Below are 20,120 nucleotides of genomic sequence, written 5' to 3' on the forward strand. Positions count from 1 at the left end.
CACATGATCCAACACATTTTTTCAGCTATTTCTGCAAATCCAGACTCCTCACGGAGTGAGGCAAAGGAAAAGTAGAAATAGGTCAGGTATTTAAATAAGATGTAGTTGTCTCTCTTCACAGCAAGTTGCCTTTTTTCCTGCCTATGTGAATTGTGCTAATGTATCAGGGAATAAAGAGAACAAAGGGAAGCAGAAGTGCCAGCGTTTTCATTCTGGGATTGCAGCTTCAGAGCCCTTTACTTTGCAGAAGTGATACTGAGACCACTCTGGAACATCTCAGCAAATGCTCCTGAAATAATAACCCTCAAATTGTCTGCTCAACCTCTCTGAATACATGAAATCCACTTAAAACCCTGCCTGTCATTTCTGCTGTCACATGAAAAATTGATTTGCTGGCTCCGAGCCTCGTCCTTGGTGCCTTGCAGTGTCATGAATGCAGAATATTAAGGAAACACAGGGAAATTTTGGTGCTCTCAGGAATCATCTGGCTTGAAATGCAGACAACAGGCTGCCCTTGGTCGTTTGAGGTGGATTTGGATTTCTCAGCTTGGCTCTGTGTTCCAGGAGTGCCTGTGGCTGGTGCCACCCTCCTGCCAGGCCTGCTGTCACCTCAGCTTAGGCTGCTCTCACTGCTCCTGCTCCTTGGAGGGGACATTAGGAATCCACATTGAAATTCTCCTTTTTAAATATCTGCACTGATGGCAGGACTTGGTTCCTTGACTTTAAAGTTTTGTGATGGAAGGAAAATCTTCCTTACAAAAGTGCCCCAGCCTCTGTTCTCCCCAGGCTTTGTGTTTCCAGCCCCAGCTCACCCCGGTGCTCCCAAGCAGAACAGGGGTGATTTACATTGTGTCTGAAATTTGATTAGACTCAAAGTGTGTCATTGGGTGCTGCAATGCTGATCCAGAGGTGATGTCAGTGCTGATTCCAGCTGGGCTTTCCCTCAAGGGCAGTTTTACCTGGTGGAGGAAGCAGCTTTTCCCTTCATTGTAGGACCAGAGACTGCTGCAGCCCAGTCATCCTCACTCTCCCTTCCTGCCCTTCCTGAAATCCCCCCCTTCCTCCTGGACCCATCCACCTCCCCATTCCCTGCTGCAGTTACTGCTCCCCTTCTCTTTTCTGCTGTGGAATTCTCCTCAATGCCCAGCCATCCCCATCCTTTGTGTTGGGGGAGAGGCCACATTTCCTCAGGACTGTTTACAAACCAGCATTGTTGGGGAATGTGGGTGCAGATGAGATTCATCAGCCCCCAACACCCCGAGAACAGCTGTAACCTGTTCAGACAGGCCTCAAACACCATCCCAGGAGCAGCAAACCCGAGTGCTCTGGGTCACTTCAGGATCTGCCTTCTTCTTCCTGAGACCCCTGGGCTCTGCTCAGGGATTTTTCAGTAGCACCAACCTCAGTCCAAGCTGCTCCTTGGCTTTCTTCCAACCTCCTGGTGGGTTTAACCCCTTTTTAAGCCCTGCACATTTGCTGTGTCTCTTCAGGCTTCTCCGAAGGGCTCTGGGTGTGCTCCTGCCCCGGGGATCCGAGGGCAGCAGCAGGATGGAGCAATGAGAGCTGTGCCCCGAGTCCCCCTGACTGTGCTGCTTCCCGTTCCTGCCTTCACCCCCGGCCTGACCCTGCCCTGCCCTGCCCGTTCCGCAGGGCTGGGCTCGTGGATTTGTCCTTGCTTTGGCAGGACGGTGTTTGAAGGGAGCACGGAGCTCCCTCCATCGCAGGGCTCCCGGCAGGGACCGCAGCGATCCGGGGTGGGACAGTCCCTGTGCCCAGCGCTTCTCCTGGGCCTTCGGAAGAGGAGGGAGCTGAGCGAGGCTCCTCACCATCAGGTTAAAAGCCTGTCATTAACTGAAGGATGATTCAGCTTCCCCAGCTGAAGTGTCACCGTGTGGATGCTGGGAGAGGAGGAGGAGGAGGAGCCGCCTTCCTCGCTGGCCCCGAGCCACGAGCACCCCCTCCCTCTGCGCTCCCCTTCCGCAAGAATCCGTGCTTTAACAGCCAGGAGTGAGCTGGGGGGGGCGGCAGGATGGCCCTAAAGCCGTGGGGGGCTCCCGGGGTGTGTCCCGTGCCCGGGTCCCCAAGGTCCCCAAGGTCGCGGGGACGGAGCCGCTCTCTGGAAAAAGCCGCAGCAGCGCTGAGCGCAGGGCGGCTCTCTTCTCGTGCCGTTTCTCTGTCCTCTGAAGCTTTAGCTAATTTCTCTCTCTTTCCATTAGAGAAAAATCTGGGTTTTCAGATCAGCTCTGCAAAGAGAGGCAGGAGCCAGCGCGGCCGTTCCAGGCCAGCGGAGGGGAGACGTGTGCCGTGCTGACAGAGCGAGGTTACCCCGGCCGGAATGTGCCCTGGGGCCGGGTTAGCTCAGCCCTGCTGCCGGACACGGCGCTCCGGAGCCCCGGGGAGCCGCTGCCATCGGTCGTGATGTCACCGTGTCCTGCACTAAGTAGGTCACGGTGACACCGCGCCCGCGCCGCGCTCTGCCGCTGCAGCGAGGGCCGCCCCCAAGGCACGTGAAAAACCCCTCCGAGAGGGGGCTTGGAGCACGATCCTGCTCATCCAGGGCTAATCCAGCCAGAAATTAACCCAGCCCGCCGCTCTGCAGCAGCCCCGCTTGGCTGGCAGCGCTGAGGCATCGGATGGGATGAGGGATGTCCAGGTTGCTATAGCGACCGGGAGCTGCGGCGCTGGGAGCAGCCGCTCTCCATCATCCTTCCAGCAGCCCCCCCAGGCTCCCCCCATCACCCCACAGCCGGCACACTCGGCTGGCACACGCTGCCCGTGCCCCTGCCCGGGATGTTCCCCAGGGTGGCAGAGCCCTCCGGGCACATTCCCGGCTCAGCAGGGATGTTCGTGGGATATACGGGAGCTGAGCTGTTTGCCCCGGGGCACGGCCACCCCGAGCTGCGGTGGATGTGACAGCCCTGCTGCCGTCCCCTCTGCCTGGCCGCAGCCCTGCTGCTGCTGTCCCCGTGGCTTGCAGCCCCTGGAGCCGGGCAAGCCAGGCTGGTGACTTCACCGCAGCAAATTGTCCTCTCTTGTCCCAGCTGCTTCCTGGCGGTTTCACTGGCACAGGTCGATCCCAAGGAATAATGAGAAAAAACAGAGAATTTCAAGTGTCCATGCTATTTGTGTTCCTATCATTTTGGTGATCTCTGGGAAGCTTTCCCCTTGTTGTGGCTTCAGACCTCTGCCAGGCTCTAAAAATATCCATTCATTCACAGCCTGCAGTGGGAAAAGCAGAGCTGCTGATCCCTCGGGATGGCTGGAGGTTTTCTGGGTACCAAAGTGAGAGCACAGCTTCTCTGTGCTGTTGTTTTCCAGGGTAAAGCCTCCATCAGCTGTTCCAACCACTCCTTGCTACTCCAAAGTCATTGCCTCTTGTAAATCTGAGTGGAAAACAGATGGATAATCCCACACCTTTGTCCTCTGCATCAACCCCTGTACCTCACAGGCTTGCAGATGTTGAACAAACACATCCCAGATGCCTGAAAGGTGCTGGATTTCCTTCAAAGAGTTTTTTTGGGGGGAATTTCTGCCTTCCTAAACTTCAGCTGGCAGAATGTGATCAGCAGCTGCTGAGCAGGCCAGGAGCATCCTTTGAGGAGGGACTTTGCAGATGTGCCCCAGTAAATGAGGGGCTGGTGATTTCATTCCTCAGCTGGGCCATGGCAAGGACCAGCACTGGGAAGAGAATACAAGGAAAGATTTTTGCTGTTTCTCAGCTTGCCCAGGAGTGGAGCCCACGATGTCCCAAACAGGAGGCAGCTCTGTGCTCATCCTCCTAAGTGCTTTTATTTTATTTATGTGCTGGTGCATTTCTAATGCCAGGCTCTTGGCATCACCCCCATGTGCTGCTTTCCTCTGCTCCAGCCAAGCACTTGGAATCATATTTTTGGCATGGTGGTTTTTATAAAATATGTAACACTCCAGCATCCTGAGGCCACAGCAGAGCCGGATGAGCTCTGACTCCCCAAAGCTCTGCCAGGCTCAGAATAGCTCTGAGCTGGGACTTCAGTGAGGCTGCAGAAGCTGCAGTTCCTCCCTGCTGCTGGCAGTGCTGGGAGCAGGTGGGGCTGGGCAGGTGAAGGGAGCAGCACACGGGGCTGGGCTGGGACTGTCCCCATCGTCCTCCCTGCTGGCACTGGGCCCCACGGGCCCTGGCCCAACTCTCCCCAGCCTTTCCCTTCCCTTCCAAAATTCAAATTACATTGAATTCTGACAGAATTTAATGCACAAATCATTTAGTAGTTTGGATTGGAAGGGACCTTAAGGGTCATTGAATCCACCTCCATTGCTGTGGTGTGCCAGGGATCAGGGAAGGAGCACTCTGTGGACTGCAGAGTTCCCTCCAAGGGCACGTGGCAGGGTGTTCCATCCATCATCCATCAGCCCTGGCTGCCATGGGGGCTGGGAGCTGCTTCCACCTCAGGGGATTGGGAATTTTTCGTTTTGCCTGCTGGAGGAAATGAAATATTTAACACACTATTGGTGCTTTTTTAACTGGTTTTTTAGCTCCTTCATTACTGCAGGTTCCCAGGAAATTCCCTGTTGAGTGAGCCTGTGGTTTTCCTCCACAAAACCCCTGACCAGCTTTAGGGAGTGCTCATGGGGGATAAATGGCATCAGGCACTGGAAGCTGATGGCACAGGGGGTGGGAAAGCCTGACACTTCTCTCCTTGAAGCCCAGACATGAATTCCCAGCTCCTACAGGAGCAGAACTGAGGGAACCTGAAGCCTCCTGTGCTGGGTGGGCAGGGAAGGGGGAAATTTGTACATGGGCTGGTTTGGGTTGGGAGGGGAATTTATACATGGGATAGTTTGGGTTGGGAGGGGAATTTATACATGGGATGGTTTGGGTTGGGAGGGGAATTTAGACATGGGATGGTTTGGGTTGGGAGGGGAATTTGTACATGGGATGGTTTGGGTTGGGAGGGGAATTTGTACATGGGATGGTTTGGGTTGGGAGGGGAATTTAGACATGGGATGGTTTGGGTTGGGAGGGGAATTTGTACATGGGATGGTTTGGGTTGGGAGGGGAATTTAGACATGGGATGGTTTGGGTTGGGAGGAACCTTGGGCAGGGACCCCTTCCATCAGAGCAGGCTGCTCCAAGCCTGTCCACTCTGCTCTGGGGTGAATTAATACTCCCAGAGGGGTAACAAGGTCCAGAGCTGGTTTCAGCTGAGCTCAGGTCCAGCTGGGTCAGGCCTGGGGCTCAGGGGTTCAGGCAGGGAGGGCTGGCCCTGGCTCAGCAGGGGGATGGAGCCTGGGTGAGGCTGTGATCCCTCTCTTGGATGTTCCATGGTAGGGGCAGTGCCATCCCTGGGTATTTCCACTCTGTCCAGGCTGGAGGCAGGGCCACACCGTGCAGTGACACACAGAGTGATGGCTCAAACCCCTCTGGGAGCTTTCCCACCATAAGATATTGCTTTGGGGTGCAGCCCCATGGCTGGGACGTGCCCCAGGAGCCCCCTTGGGCTGTTTGGGGGTTTTTCAGCAGCCTGGCTCTTGGCCCAGAGCAGCCCTGGGAAGGGGAGGGGAGGAGCAGCCCCTGCCCCATCACCTCAGGATGCCCTGCCAGGAGCACCTAAACCAAAGGGCTTTGCTGGAAGAGACAGAAATGTTTCCCAGCTCTCTGGCATTCCCAGCTCTCCTGGGAAGGAGGATTCCCAGCTCCTGAGCAGGGATGCACAGACAGCCCAGCTCCTAAATCAGTGAGGAAGGAAGTGCAGCTCACAGACTGCTCCAGGACCTCCCAGCCTCGGGATCAATGGGAGCAAATGCATTTTAGGAATGAGAGAGCCAAATATTTAATGGACTGGGGATTTTTATTTAATGCTTTAAAAAAATATAATTTTATATTATTATATAAACAATATATTTTATTATAATTAATATAATATAATATAATATAATATAATATAATATAATATAATATAATATAATATAATATAATATAATTATTATAGAAGTTATATTATATTATATTATATTATATTATATTATATTATATTATATTATATTATATATCTTATATTAATATGATTATATATAGATATAACATATAATATATAATATGCTATATTAACTATATACTATATTAATTAATATAGTATATTAATTAGTATCATAATCAAATATTGTGTTAGTTATATATTATATTAATTCACTAATATAATATAATATAATATAATATAATAATATAATATAATATAATATAATATAATATAATATAATATAATATAATATAATAATAGAGCTATGATAGATATGTATATATATGTATAATATATATATTATAATTTATATACAAATATTTTATGCTCCCCTCAGCCAGAGGGGAAGGAATGCACCTGGATGTGCTGCAGACACATCATGGAAGAGGCCCAGCAGTGTTGTGGCAGCTGCTGTCCTCTCAGGAAAGTGGCTTTTGTGGCTCAGACACGACTCCGTGTCAGCCCAGCTGCCTTGGCTCTGCCTTGCCCTGGGCCATGGGACACGTGTGACACTTTGCACTGGGAAGAGGCTCCCATGAACAGTTCCTGCTGCTCATTAACAGGAAAGCAGCCTTGTTGTCACAGCTCAGCAGGTGATGATGAAATTTGTGTCACAGAGCAGTTCCCAAAGCTGGGCTGTGCTTCCTCTGCTAACTCAGTGGGCAAGGCTGAGCCAGAAAGGCTTGAAAGCCACTTCTTAAGTGGAGGGGTTGAGTTCTTGAGTTCTCAGCTCACAGTTTAGCCTGGTGCTTCTCCTGCACATTAAAAACTTCCTTCTGAAAAGGCACTTCTGGCAGCCTCCGAGGGGATCTGCCTGAGCAGAGCACGAGGCACAAAAGGAATATACTGTAAATATTTGCTGGTTTTGAAGATGGAAAAAAAAAAATAATGCAGTGTCTCAAGTGTCACTTGAGTGCAGATAATGGTGAAAAACCACACGGTGAGCAGGGAGCTGGCAGCTGTGCTCAGCCCAGTGACCTTTCCCAGCATCAAAATGCCTGGAGCAGTTGCTCTGACCTTTGACTATGGAAATTCTCCTTTTGATCCTGACTTGAGATCTCCTTGATTCGTGTCTGACTTGCTTTGTAGTCTCTTTTCTGTGCCTTTGATCCATCTCAATGTCTGATTCTGGCAAGGCCACCTGGCTCTGAGGAGCTCCACAAGGCCAGAGCTCCGAGAAGCCGGTGACGCTGGAGGGAAACATCCTGTGAGCCTGAGAGGCTTTCACAAGGCAGGTCTTGCAAAGCCCTTGTGGTTTCAGAGGTTTTCATCTCCCTCATGGCACGTGTGAGTCACAGCCTGCCTGTGTGTGTGTCTGTGTGTGTCTGTGTGTGTGTGCATCCCCTGCCTCCTGCACAGGGGACAGATCTGCGCCCACAAAGGGCTCCTGGCTCGTTCCTCCTCTCCTCAGGAAGCTGTGGGTGAAGGGAGCTGCCTGCTCTGGCTTTGGGGCTGTCCTGAGCAGGGTGCAGAGGGGCTCTCAGTACAGCCCAGCAGCTGAGGCCAGAAGGCAGGAGGGAGTTAAGTTGTTTCTGGATCACACAGGACAGTAAGTCATTGCTTTGAACCTTTTTCAAGAGCCAGGGTGTTCTAACAAGACCTGGATGGGGAAGGTGTTTTCTCCCTCTGAGAAGGGTGGAGAGTGCCAAGGAGTCACAGGGATGATGCTGTTAAAATCATCTGAGTCTTACATAGGGGAATTTGTGTTCTGAGTGTGTAAATCTCTTCTGGCAATGGGACCTGGGGCTTTGGAGCTGCCACACTTGAGATGTGACTGCCCTGGGGGAGGCAGAGCTGCAGCTCTGGAATGAAATGTCCAGCCAGGATTGTTGACATGTGATGCCCTTTGTGTCCTGGCTCCCTGGGGACAGTGGCTTTGGGATTCTTGTGGGCACATGAGGAGTGGCAGCCCCTCCTGGGAGCAGCTCCCACAGGCTGGGGGGTACAGGGGGACACAAAGGGCACCCGAGGTCTCAGTGCAGCTTCTGCTCCTGTGCCCCTTGGGAATTCAGCTGTTCCTATTTTTCTCTCTGCTGTGGGAATAATTTTCTCAGTAAGTTTTCCTTTGAGCCCATTGCCCTCAGTATCACTGTCCTGCAAGCTGCAGAAACCCACGAGTGCTTGGGTGAGATACACCCTGATCCCTGCCCTGCCAGACACCAGCCTGGCCCTAAACCCTCCAGAGAGAGCACTTATCTGTCCCCAAATGTCACTTGTTGTACCTCAGATATGTCCTTGTTTATTACCCATCTTACATCCAGTGGCTTTTTAGACCCTACTCAGGAAATTGCTCCCTGTGAGGGTGGGCAGGCCCTGGCACAGGTTGTTCCATGGAAGTTCCATCCCTGGAAGTGTCCCAGGCCTGGCTGGACAGGGCTTGGAATCACCTGGGGTAGTGGAGGGTGTCCCTGCCCTGGCAGGGGGGGCACTGGGTGTGCAAAGGCACAGACAAGTCCCAGTTCCAACCAAACCTGAGCTGGAAAAGGAGTTTTCATGGCATAAACCTGTCCCACCACCTTTGGGGACTTTGGACAAGGGATGGATTGACAGGAGCCAGGGAATGGCTCCCACTGCCAGAGGGCAGGGCTGGGTGGGATGCTGGGAATTGGGAATTGCTCCCTGTGAGGGTGGGCAGGCCCTGGCACAGGTTATTCCATGGATGCTCCATCCCTGGCAGTGCCCAGGGCCAGGCTGGACAGGAGCCCCCTGGGACAGTGGGAGGTGTCCCTGCCATGGCAGGGGGGGCACTGGATGGACTTGAAACTCGATGGTCCTGAAGGTTCCTTCCAATCCAAAGCATTCCATGATTTTATGGCTCCATGATTGTCACCTCTCTGCCACCCCAGCCTGGAGCCCTCCCCAGCCATGACACCACACATGGCCTGGAGAGCTGATTCAACTCTCCCTGAAATTTTCATATCCCTGTTTGTCTCCTTGCTCTTGTTAGGAAGCAGAGCCTTGAAAATTGCCTTTTTTTAGACCTCTTGAGTTTCTCTCTCCCTGCTTCCTGTGTTTTTTCTTCATGCAGAATATAGCTGCTGCTTTTTTTGGGCTCTTTTCTGCAGCCTCCCTTCATCTGGGAGCCTTTTAAATGTTTTTTTTCATGGCTGAACCCTCTCAAAGGCTGAGGCCAGGATCCAGGTGAGGCAGCAGCACTGACTGACACAAGGTGTTACCATGATGGGCTGTTCTCCATCCTGCCCCTCACAGTCCTCACATCTTGTGTGCAGCTGCAGGCTTCCTTGGAGCCAGAGAATCACAGAATATCCTGAGCTGGAAGCCAACCAGGTGGCCCCCAGTGCTCCTGCCTTTCCAGAAAGAGGCCTTGGTCTAAACTCTGGGAAGGTTTGATGGTTTAAAGCAATCCCCTTTGGAATCCATCCCAGTGGGTTCATTGCTGCTGAGCCCTCATTTCACACTTGGTTGCACACTTGGTTGAAATCCCTCTGGTTTGTTGTCATGAAAATCAGGCAATTACTGCGCTGGCTTTGCCATCTCTACCCAAATTCTGCTTCTGAAAAGAGCTTATTTCCCACTCTGACCATGGGACTGCACCTCATTTAACAATCCTGGGAAAGCTTCTCAAGGCCCTGTTCCATTGGAGCCCTGGCAGGGATGGGGCTGCAGCTCTGGAGCTCCCCATCCCTGGCTCTGCTGCTGTCCCTGGGCTGTTCCCAGCTCCCCCTCCTGCTGTGCTCCCACTGGGGAATATCTCATCAGTGACTCTTTGCTGTGTTCTCATGCCTGTAGCTCCTTCCAGAGCATTCCAGCTCACCTGGGCTTGTTCTTTGACACGGAATCATGGAATGGTTTGGGCTGGAAGGGCCTTAAAGCCCATCCAGTTCCATCCCTGCCATGTGCAGGGACAGTTCCCACTTCCCCAGGTTGCTCCAAGCCCATCCAACCTGGCATCTCCTGTATTTACATTTATTTACCAATCCATTGATTTAACTTCTCAGCCTTACACCTCTTGTCCTCACCAAAACTCCCTCTGATCTCTCTGCTCTCCTTCCCTTCCCGTTCCCTCCCACCACGTGCTGCTGCTGGGGCTGTCTCTGTGCTCTGTGCAGCTCTCACAGATGTCTGTGGCCATTTCTGTGCCACTTGCCTTGTGTTTCCCCCGAGGTCCTGGATTAAATGCTCAGTCAAAACTCTCATATTTCATGGGCCAGTGATCTGCTTCCACTCAGAGTCCTCCTTTCTCTGCTGGTTTCCCTTTTGCCAGCGTTTCCCCAGTGCCTGCTCAGCTCCTGCCCTGGCTCAGGGGCTGCTCTGGCTCTGGGGGTCTCCCACTCACATGGGGCTCCCAGCACAGCTTTTACCTCCTCCTGTGAGCCAGGAGAGTGAGAGGAGCTGGGGATGGACCTCTGGGTGCTGGGGTGGGCTGGGGTGGGTGGAGGAGGAGAAGTGCCCCAGTCCTGCAGGGATCACTGGGCCAGGAAAAGGCAAAGAGCATCCCCAGCCTGGGATCAGCAGCTGTGCCTGGTACTGCTGAGCTGTCAGGAGAGGCTGTTTCCACCCAAAAATATTCCCTGTGTTGTGTGAAGACCATAATAAACACCTTAGTGTTTATTATGAACAGAAATCACTGTGGTTCATCACATTCCCACGTGGCTCCTGGCAGGAGGGGAGCAGTGCTGGATCCTGACTGCTCCAGGATCTCTTTTGCTGTTCCATTCTGCCAGCAGCCTCAGGGTGCTGGGGCTGGGTGCCTTCCCTGCAGTGCTCAGCCAGCACTCACATCCTGCTGTCCCCAGGGGTGGAATCCCTGCTGATCTGGAGTGGGGTTATTGCCCAGGAGGAGCCCCAGGAGCAGCACCCATCACTTTGTCCTGATGGACCTGACTTCATCGGGGCTTGGTGAGGAGCCAGAGCTGCCATCAGCCCCAGCAGTGCCTGGTCCCCACAGGGAGTCCCTGAGGGGTTTGGCTGGGAAGGGACCTCAAAGCCCATCCAGCCCAGAGATATGGGAATTTGAGGTGTGGGTGAGGTCACAGGAGAGAATTCCCAAAGGCCACGGCAGGGACACCTCCCACTGTCCCAGGGACACCTCCCACTGTCCCAGGGACCCCTCCCACTGTCCCAGGCTGCTCCAGCCCCAGTGTCCAGCCTGGCCTTGGGCACTGCCAGGGATCCAGGGGCAGCCCCAGCTGCTCTGGGCACCCTGTGCCAGGGCTGCCCACCCTCACAGGGAACAATTCCCAATTCCCAACATCCCACCCATCCCTGCCCTCTGGCAGTGGGAGCCATTCCCTGGCTCCTGTCCCTCCATCCCTTGTCCAAAGTCCCCAAAGGTGGTGGGACAGGTTTATGCCATGAAAACTCCTTTTCCAGCTCAGGTTTGGTTGGAAGTGGGACTTGTCTGTGCCTTTGGTACCATCAGGGTCCTGCTGAGCACCACTGAGCTCCAGAGGCTGTGTGTTGCCATTGTCTATGAGATGTTGTTGTCATCCAGGATTGTTCTGGTCCATCTCCATCTCAGCCCCTTCCTTTGGGATCTAAATTCAGCAGGAGCTCAGGGAAGCAGCTCCCATCCAAGCAGTGATGGATGGGAAGCTCTGAGTCTGCTTTCCCAGCTGCTGCAGCAGCTGTTCCCTCCCCTGGGGCCCAGAAGCAAACCTGGGCAGCCCAGGGCAGCCAGCAGCTGCCACCCTGTGCTCCAGGAGCCCGGCTGCCCTGCCTGCTGGGCTGGAAACCAAAGGGAATTTCCTTTTCCTGCCCCTCACTGGCCTCAGCCCAAGCTCTGGAGCAGTGGCCAAGAGCCCTGAGGTGCCAGCAGGCCCAGCTGCTCCTGGTGGCAGGGCTGGTGTCCTGGGGTGCCCAGCAGGGACACCAAGGAGGGGTTTGTCAGCCCTGAGCACTCCCAGATCCCTGTGGATTGCTCCATCCAGGAGCTGCCCTGCTCCCCCAGAAAAAGCTGTAAGGCTGAACCCTCACATGCAGAAAAGCAGCAGGGGATGAGTGAAGGAGCTTTGGCAAGGTGGGATCTGGGAATGAGAGAGGGGGAGGGAAGCCTTAATTGAATGGGATTGTCACACATGGCAAGGATCAGAGCAGCCTCTCCAGATCCCTCCATGCTTCACTCAGACCTGTGTTCAGGTGATTCTCCTCATCCCAGCAGGAGCTGAGACCCAGACTGAGGCAGCTTCCTGCAGGTCCCACAGCCACAGGGCATCAGGACCTTCAGATTCCCAGGCCTGGGTCCTGCTTGGGGTCAGAATTCAGGTTATTGAAGTTTCTCTCCCCAGAGCCTCTGCCTGGTCACTTGAACTTGCTGTGGGACAGGAAAAATCCTTCGCCTTTATCCCTGTTTGGGACATTTGGTGCTGGAGCTTTTCCCAAGGAGCAGGGATCTCTGAGAGGCTCCTCTGGGTGTGCAGCTCATTCCACTAAGACACAGCAAAAATAGCAACCTAAGCTGGGATTGCAGCCTCAGCTCACCCCAGGCAGGAGTAAATAACATTAAATACCTGTAAGAACATTAAATACACGAGGGCTTTGTGTGCTGGGCCCTGCCAGCCCCTTCCACCTACCAGGCATTGTTATGGAAGTGGTGAAAATCTGTATTTGGGAACTGCATAAAAATGCAGCTTAAGGGATGTGACACCACCTGAACAGTCTGTTAATGGAAGTGGAGTAAAAACTGCACAAAGGACTTGGGCTGTGGCAGTGGAAATGCTGGAATGGCTCAGACAAGGCAGGACCTGGGGTCTGGGAGCCAAACACAGGGAATGGAATCCCAGCACATCCCCCTGGCGTGTTTGGAGCATCCAGAGAGGCAGCAAAGTCAATGCCAACAATTCTAAACCACTCAGCATTCTACTAGAAATGCTGGAAATGTGGGAATTTGAAGTGAGGGTGAAGTCACAGGAGAGAATTCCCAAAGGCCAAGTCCCTGGATAGCTCTTCCCACTGGTGGTGGCTCATGGGGATGGATCTGCTGCAGGATTTTCCTCTCCTGGGGATCTCCTGGGGTTCTTGGCTGGTCCCAAGGGATCGTGGCTGGAGCTGGGCCTCCAGCTTGGCCTCAGCTCCATGCAGCCCCTGGAGCAGCCAGACCACCAGTGGGGCTGTGGCATTGCTGGGTGCTTCCCTTTCCTTATGGAAAGGGCTGTCAGCACTGACAGCTGCCCAGGGCACGTGCATGTGGCACCTGGGGACATGGGTCAGTGGTGGCCTTGGAGGAACAGTTGTACTTGATGATCCCAGAGGATTTTCCCAACCTGAATGATTCCATGATTTATGATTTCTCTGCTTATGGCACAAGGATCATTATTTGGGATTTAGAGCAGGGACCTTTATGACCTTTAGCAAAGGGGGACATTCCTGCCAGTCATCCTGGCCCTGCTGTCCTCGTGTCCCTGTCACTGGCAGTGACCCCAACAGCCACAGACAAACCAACGTGGGGGCAGAAAGTCCTGACTCACTCATGGGAATCATGTTTAGTGACAAAACTGGGTTAGGGGGTTCAAAAGCTGCAGGGATGGAGTTTTGTCCCAGCCAGTTTGGTCTGTCCATCTGAGGACAGCCACCACCCCACCTGTGGTTCCTTCCACTGTTCCAGGCTGTGTTTCAGTCTGAGCTCAGCCCAGGGATGTCCCTGTCACCGCTGCAGGCACAGAGCTGGTGCCAGGCTGGTGTCATGGGGTGCCCAGGGGTCACTGTGGGGTCATGCAGGGGGCAGTGGCTGAGCTGGCAGCAGCCCCTGGACCCTCTGGCCTGGTCTGGGCTCTGCCCATGGAGTTGAGGCCTCCCACAGGATCCCAATCCCAGAGTGGAAGGCTTCACAAGCAGGAGCCCAAAGCTGGGCTCAGAGCTCAAGCCTGGCTTAACACAGAGTTTTGGGATGGCTGCAGGATGTGCATGACCTGAAAACACCCATCCCATCTGTGGTCACCCCATCCCACCCCATCCCATAGATCCCACCCTATCCCATCCCATGGATCCCACCCCACCCCATCCCATGGATCCCATCCCATCCCATGGATCCCACCCCATCCCATCCCAACTCATCCCATGGATCCCATCCCATCCCATGGATCCCATCCCATCCCATCCCATCCATCCCATCCCATCCCATGGATCCCAACCCACCCCATCCCATGGATCCCATCCCACCCCATCCCATCCCATCCCACCCCACCCCATAGATCCCATCCCATCCCATCCCAACTCATCCCATGGATCCCATCCCACCCCGTGGATCCCACCCCATCCCATCCCATCCCATCCCATCCCATCCCATCCCATCCCATCCCATCCCATCCCATCCCATCCCATCCCATCCCATCCCATCCCATCTCACCCCATCCCATCCCATCCCATCCCATCCCATCCATCCCATCCCATCCCATCCCATCTCACCCCACCCCATCCCATGGATCCCCCCATCCCTCCCCTCCTGACTCTGGCCCTTTCCCGCAGGGAGAAGCGCTCCCTGCACGTCAGTGTCACCAACCCGGTGCAGTGCAGCCTGCACGGCAGGAAATGCACCGTGTCCGTGGAGACCAAGATCAACCAGCCCCAGCCGGATTTCACCAAGCACCGCTCCGGCTTCGTGCTCTGCGTGCCGGGCAATTAACGGCCCCTCCCCTCGAGCGGGGCCGGGCTCGCCCTCCCCGCCCGGGACTCGCCGGGATTCACCGGGAGATGCTCGGCAGCGACTTGCCAGGTGCCTAAAGCAGCTTCTGAAGCTCAATGTTTGGAAAACCCAAGTTCCAGGGGTTTAGAAAAGCCAAATTCACACGGAATGAAGACCTGAAATAGCCGGTGACCTGTTCTCCGCATTACAAACCAGGCTGGAACATCGGGAGAGTGCTTCCTTTGGAATTAGTCTGAAAAAAAGAGTTTCTAGGTACTTCCACCCCTTCTTCCCTTTCCCACATTGATGCCTCACCCCCTCTCCAGTTCTCCCTTCCACGTTCCTTTGCCTTGTGTCAGTTTGTGCAGTTTGATGCAGCCTCCAGAGGAGGAACCAAAGATGCCCAGCTCAGGGAGTCAGGTTCTGTAGGGCCAGATCCCCACGGAACCGGAGCCAGGCTGGGAAGGGGGGGCTGCCTCCCACACTCCACACTCCTCCAGCCCCCAGGGGCTGGGAAGGTTCATGGAGACGCCTCCAGAGCTGCTGCTTTCCCTCGAGAATTCATCAACCCATCGAGGCACCTTGGCTGGACAGGGGACTCCCCAGTGCAGGCCTGGATTCATTAATCCTGCATTGCTTTTTGCCTTAATTACCCCCTCCAAGGGCCTGAAGACGGTGGGTTCCCTCTGGGACTGTGTGGCCTTGCTGAATTTTGGATGATCCACGTGGTTTTGTGTCTGTGCCAGCACTGGGGATAGGGATGGCTGGAGTGAGCCCAGGAACAGGGGGAGCTTTGGGGGGCCAAGCTTTGCACTATCCATCATTAACCTGGCACAGCCCCAGCTGCCAGCACCAGGCTCCTCCCTCCAAAGAGTTTTCCTGGCTCTTCCCAGCAGTGGGCTGTGGGTGTTGGGGTGTTGGGCTCGTCCTGCCCAGCCCAGATAACCCTGAGCTCTGTGTTGGTGGAGGGGCGTGGATCTCCTCAGTGGTTTATTCCCACTGTGCTGGGCACTGCTGTGGTTCCTGAGCAGCCCAGGCTGGTGGGATTGTACATTGGGATAGTCCTGGCACTGCTGGTCAGGTCAGGATTCCCAGCCCTGGAGATGGGGGAGCTGAGTGGTGACCCCACCTCGGAGTCCCAGCCAGCAGAGGGGAGCACTGGTTTGATGGAACATTTTGGGAATTGGAAAGCCTGGAAGAGGCTCCTCCCTCACCAAAGGTTTCCTGAAGCCGTGCCATGGACATGGGGCAGGGGACAGATCACTGCAGCCTTGGTGTCCCACTGCCCCCCCGAGACCAGGGAGGGACAGGGATGTGGAGCAGGAATGAGCTGGGACCAGCCCATGCCCGGGGAGGTCCCATGGCAGAGCTCTCCCATTCCCATTGTCCCTGGCCTTGGACCAGCCCTGGGCACCCCCAGCCCCTCTCCGGGGGCAGCTCTGGGATGTCTGCAGGGTCCCCTTGGGCAGGGGCTCCTCCAGACCCCCCAGCCCCGAGGCAGCACCAGCGCTGGGCCAGGAGGTGACACCGACAGCCCCGACCCCGCCAGGCTCGCACAACCCCCGGGAGCACCCCGGGACCACCCCGGGACCACCCCAGGAGCACCCCGGGAGCACCCCCGGACCACCCCGGCACCTCCGCGGAGCCTCCAGCGCCTCCTCTGAGCCCAGATCGGCTCCTCCGGAGGAGCGGCACCAATGCCAAAGCCCGGGATCCCCCCTGCCCGGCCTGGCTGTGCCTTCGGATTTGCACTTCTCGCCTCCTGTCCTGGTGCAAACGTGCCCGCCCCGGGCGGGTGCTGGGGGTGGGATCAGCACTTTTGTACCCTCGTCCCTCCCGAAGAATGGTTGGATGGAATTGGGATGGACGGCAACGAATTGCGGGCTTGGGAAATTTCTCCTACCATGAGATGGCAATATTGTATGTGATGAGATGTGTCTTATAAAATATATTATCTGTTCCTGCTCTGGTTTTATATATATAAATATATATATAAATATATAAAATATATATAGTCTTGATTTTCCCATAAATTAACTGTTTCTAAATTGAAACTTGGATTCTCAGCCAGGGGCGATAATGCAATGAACCCTTTTTTTTTTTTTAATAAATCGCTGATATTTTATGTGTAAAAGAGCATTAAAAAACCCCATTATAATGGACCTGGATTTTGTTTACATAATTCACTGTAATAAATAATAAAAGACAGCAATTAGTTGCATCCCACCATGGCCCTGCCCGTTCCTGCCGGCGCGGGGGAGATGATGCCCAGAGGGATGGGTGTCCCGATTTCCCAGTTATCCCAGTTATCCCAGTATCCCGACTTTCCCCCTCCGGCTGCTGCCGGTCCCGCCGTTCTCCCACCACGGGGTGACCCCGGCGCCGGTAACGCGATTAAAGCGGCGGCTGCGTTAAAGCTCTGTCGTCAACACAAATCCCACTGCCAGCTCCGAGGGCTGGGAGCGCAGAAAAGACTCGGCCACGAGCCGCTGCCGTGTAATGGATGGTCAGTGCATTTTTATTTAATCAGCACAGTACAAAAATAAATAAAAATAAGGGGAGGGGATTAAATTACAGGCACACTGAGCCCCATGACACAGTCGGTCGGGTTATAAACCACACATACTTACAAACACACTATACACATACATACAAAATGAGACAAATATAAATTAATAAGTAACAATACCCACCAATTTGGTCAACAAAGATCTACAGAAGAGATTGCACTAAAAAAACGTACGTACACATGTATCATTAGCAGGGTCCAATGTACAGCCATGAAGAGCTTCAAGTGAAAAATCAAAAATAAAAATAAATGGCACGTTATTTCTCCCTCTTGTTCGCCAGTTTAACGCCCGATGGACCAGAACTAAACTAGAACTGAGCACACGGAGAAAAGAAAACGATAAAACCCAAAAAGAAGGTCTCAGTCCCCAGGCCTGATACGGGAATACCGGCTCGAGACTGCGGTGTCGGGGTGGTGGCGGGTCTTTGTGCATGGGTGTAATTTTACAGCCATCTCTCGTTAAGGTTTTTCTTTTGATTATTATTTTTTTATGCGTTTTTTTTCCTTTTTTTTTTTTCCCGAAGACACAAAATGCTCCTGTTTGCATGCGCAATACCACTGGAAAAGCAACAATGACAGAAGAAAGAAGGTTTTTTTTTTTCTCTTTCCCCCCCGCAGGTTTGCAGTTCGTTGGGTTTGTTCTAGAAGAATTCATATAGCAGCATGTGGCGGCTCCCCTTGCTTGCACACTCAGTAGATCCTTTACACAATACTCATGACCAGTGCACGATGGGAACAAGACATTTCACATTGATCTCATGAACAGTAGCGGTGATTCCCGTCACCCGGACCCGCTCGGGAATTCGAGTCTCTTCAAAGAAAATAAATAAAGGGGGGGATGAGGGAGGAAAGGGGGTGGGGGGGGTCCCCGGGCCGTGCCCGCGTCTCTGTCCCGGTGCTGCCGGTGAGTCCCGACCGGGCCGGTTCAGCCGCCTGCGCTGGAGCCTTTACAGGAATTATTTTCCTTTTTTTTTTTTTTTTCCCCTACCTGGGCTCTGGCTCGGTGATGCGGTGACCGGCGGAGCCCCGCTCCGCTCCCGGGGGATATCGGCTGGGGGGGGTTCTCGTCCCCCCATCCACGAATTGCTGGGATCAATCCGGTGGCGGAGCCGCAGCATCCCCGGGCCCGCAGCACGGGGAGGGGAAAGCGGCGGCTGGAAAGCGGCGACGAGGGAGGGAACCGGGGGTCTGCGCTCCGGTCCGGCGGCGGCCGAACCCCCCCCACGTCCCCCCGGGAGCGGCTCCGGGCCGGGCGGGCGCGGCGTGCCCGGGGGCGCGGGGGGCGGCGGGCGCTCACCGGTCGAGGCCGATGAGCAGCCGGCCCTTCTCCTCGGAGCCGCTCTCCTTCTTGAGGTCGGCGAAGACCTGGGTGAAGTAGTGCGGGTCGGCGTTGACCTGCAGCATCTTGGGGCTCATGAGGTCGATGATGGAGAGGCAGCGGTCCCAGAAGGCCTCCTTACAGCTCTCCACCAGGAAGGGCTTCAGCGGGTAGGAGATCTCGTTGCCCATGTAGGAGTAGGAGAGGTACAGGCAGGTGAGCAGCACTGCCTGCAGTTCGTGGTCGCTGGCCACCTCGGCCGAGATGACGTCCCGGCACAGCATGTAGAGGAAGACCACGTTGGCCGGCGTGATGAAGCCCTGGTCCTGCCAGCCCTGCAGCAGCAGCGAGCGGTCCACGGAGCGCAGCCAGAGCACGGGGTCGGTGGGCGAGAGGTGCTTCAGGCGGTAGCAGCGGCGGCACAGGAACTCGCCGAGGCAGCGCAGCAGCTCGCTGGTGGACGCCTGCACCACGACCCGGCGCGGGGTGGCGGCGGCGGCGGCGGGCGCGGCCGGGGGCGCCTTCTGCGCCGAGGCGAGGGCGGCGGCGGCGGCGGCGGGGGGCGGCGGGGGGGCGAAGGTGGCGAGGTTGGCGCAGGAGAGCGACTTCTTCAGGTTCTCGTTGTTGAGGTGGGTCACGTTGCTCTGGTAGCCGCCGTTGGGCTGCACCTTCTTGGAGCTCTTCTTCTTGGCGGAGACGGCGGCGATGCGCTTCCAGGGCAGCACCGAGATCAGCGAGTGCCGTTTCAGGCCCTTCTCCTTCGCGTTCTTGCTGTTCTGCACCGCCGTGTAGTGCCCCACCGTGGCCGCCCCCTCCTCGAACAGCGGGGCCTTCCGGTAGCTCGGCGACAGCGACAGCACCGTGCCCATGGCGCCGGCCGCCCGGCGGGCGCCCGGCGGGCCCCCGCCGCCCGCCCCGGCCCCGGCCCCGGCCCGGCCCGGCCCGGCCGGCCCCGCTCTCGCTGCTCCGCCGCCGCCGCCGCCGCCGCTCAGCGCCGCGCCCGGACCCGCCCCGCGCCGCGCGCGCTACCGCCGGCGCAGTGCGCGCGCCCGCCGCCCCGCCCCTCGCCGACACGTGCGCCCGCCGCGGCAGCCGAGGCCACGCCCCCCGTGACCACAGATGCCGACGGCCACGCCCCCAGCTGCGCAGGCCCCGCCCCCGCACGGCAGCTCTCGATAGAGCCCCGCCCCCTCGTTGCCTTGAATGGATTATGCCCCGCCCCGTCACGTCAGGCCACGCCCACACGACACAGGCCCCGCCTATCACTGTTTATGAATGACGGGTGCCCCGCCCCTCACGGTCCTGGCCCCGCCCCCGGCCCCTCTTCCCGGGCGCTGCCCGCGTTGGGGTCCCGGAGGTCGCAGACCCTGCGGAGCCACCGAGCCCCCGGACACGGCCGAGCAGGGGCCGGGCACGACACGGAGGGGAAGAGAATAAAAAGAAACGAAAATATATTTTTTTTAAATCCCAAAATTAAGATTTAAAACCCTCCTCCACCGACATCCCGGGCCCCACACCCCGCACCGCCCCCGGCCGCCCTTCGCCGCCGCTTCCCCCGCCCGGCGGTGCCCCCCCAGCTCCGGGCCGGGGCCACCACTCGCCCCGAAGGTACCGGGGCAATGAAATGCCCGGTACCGCGTTCTGAGACCGGGCCGGTTT

General features: G+C 55.7%; 2 protein-coding genes across 3 annotated transcripts in view; one reads left to right on the forward strand and one right to left on the reverse strand.

Moving 5' to 3' along the window:
* The window catches only part of MYO1D (myosin ID), a 160,689-nt gene extending 143,971 nt beyond the window's left edge, over positions 1–16,718 (forward strand). For both annotated transcript variants that reach the window (XM_084222151.1, XM_084222152.1), the window contains one exon: positions 14,418–16,718. In XM_084222151.1, coding sequence (XP_084078277.1) covers positions 14,418–14,574 — 157 coding nt within the window. In that variant the 3' untranslated portion in view covers positions 14,575–16,718. The remainder of the gene's footprint in view (positions 1–14,417) is intronic.
* Positions 16,719–17,107: 389 nt separating this feature from the next.
* On the reverse strand, positions 17,108–19,330 carry CDK5R1 (cyclin dependent kinase 5 regulatory subunit 1; the record flags this gene model as incomplete). Its single annotated transcript, XM_084222069.1, has 2 exons — positions 17,108–17,954; positions 18,132–19,330. One exon carries the CDS (start codon positions 19,328–19,330, stop codon positions 18,437–18,439), a length of 894 nt encoding a protein of 297 aa, XP_084078195.1. The 3' UTR covers positions 17,108–17,954; positions 18,132–18,436.
* Positions 19,331–20,120: the final 790 nt, after the last annotated feature.

The sequence above is a fragment of the Fringilla coelebs genome (assembly GCF_963513975.1).
Source record: "Fringilla coelebs genome assembly, chromosome: 27".
Classification (NCBI taxonomy): Eukaryota; Metazoa; Chordata; class Aves; order Passeriformes; family Fringillidae; genus Fringilla; species Fringilla coelebs.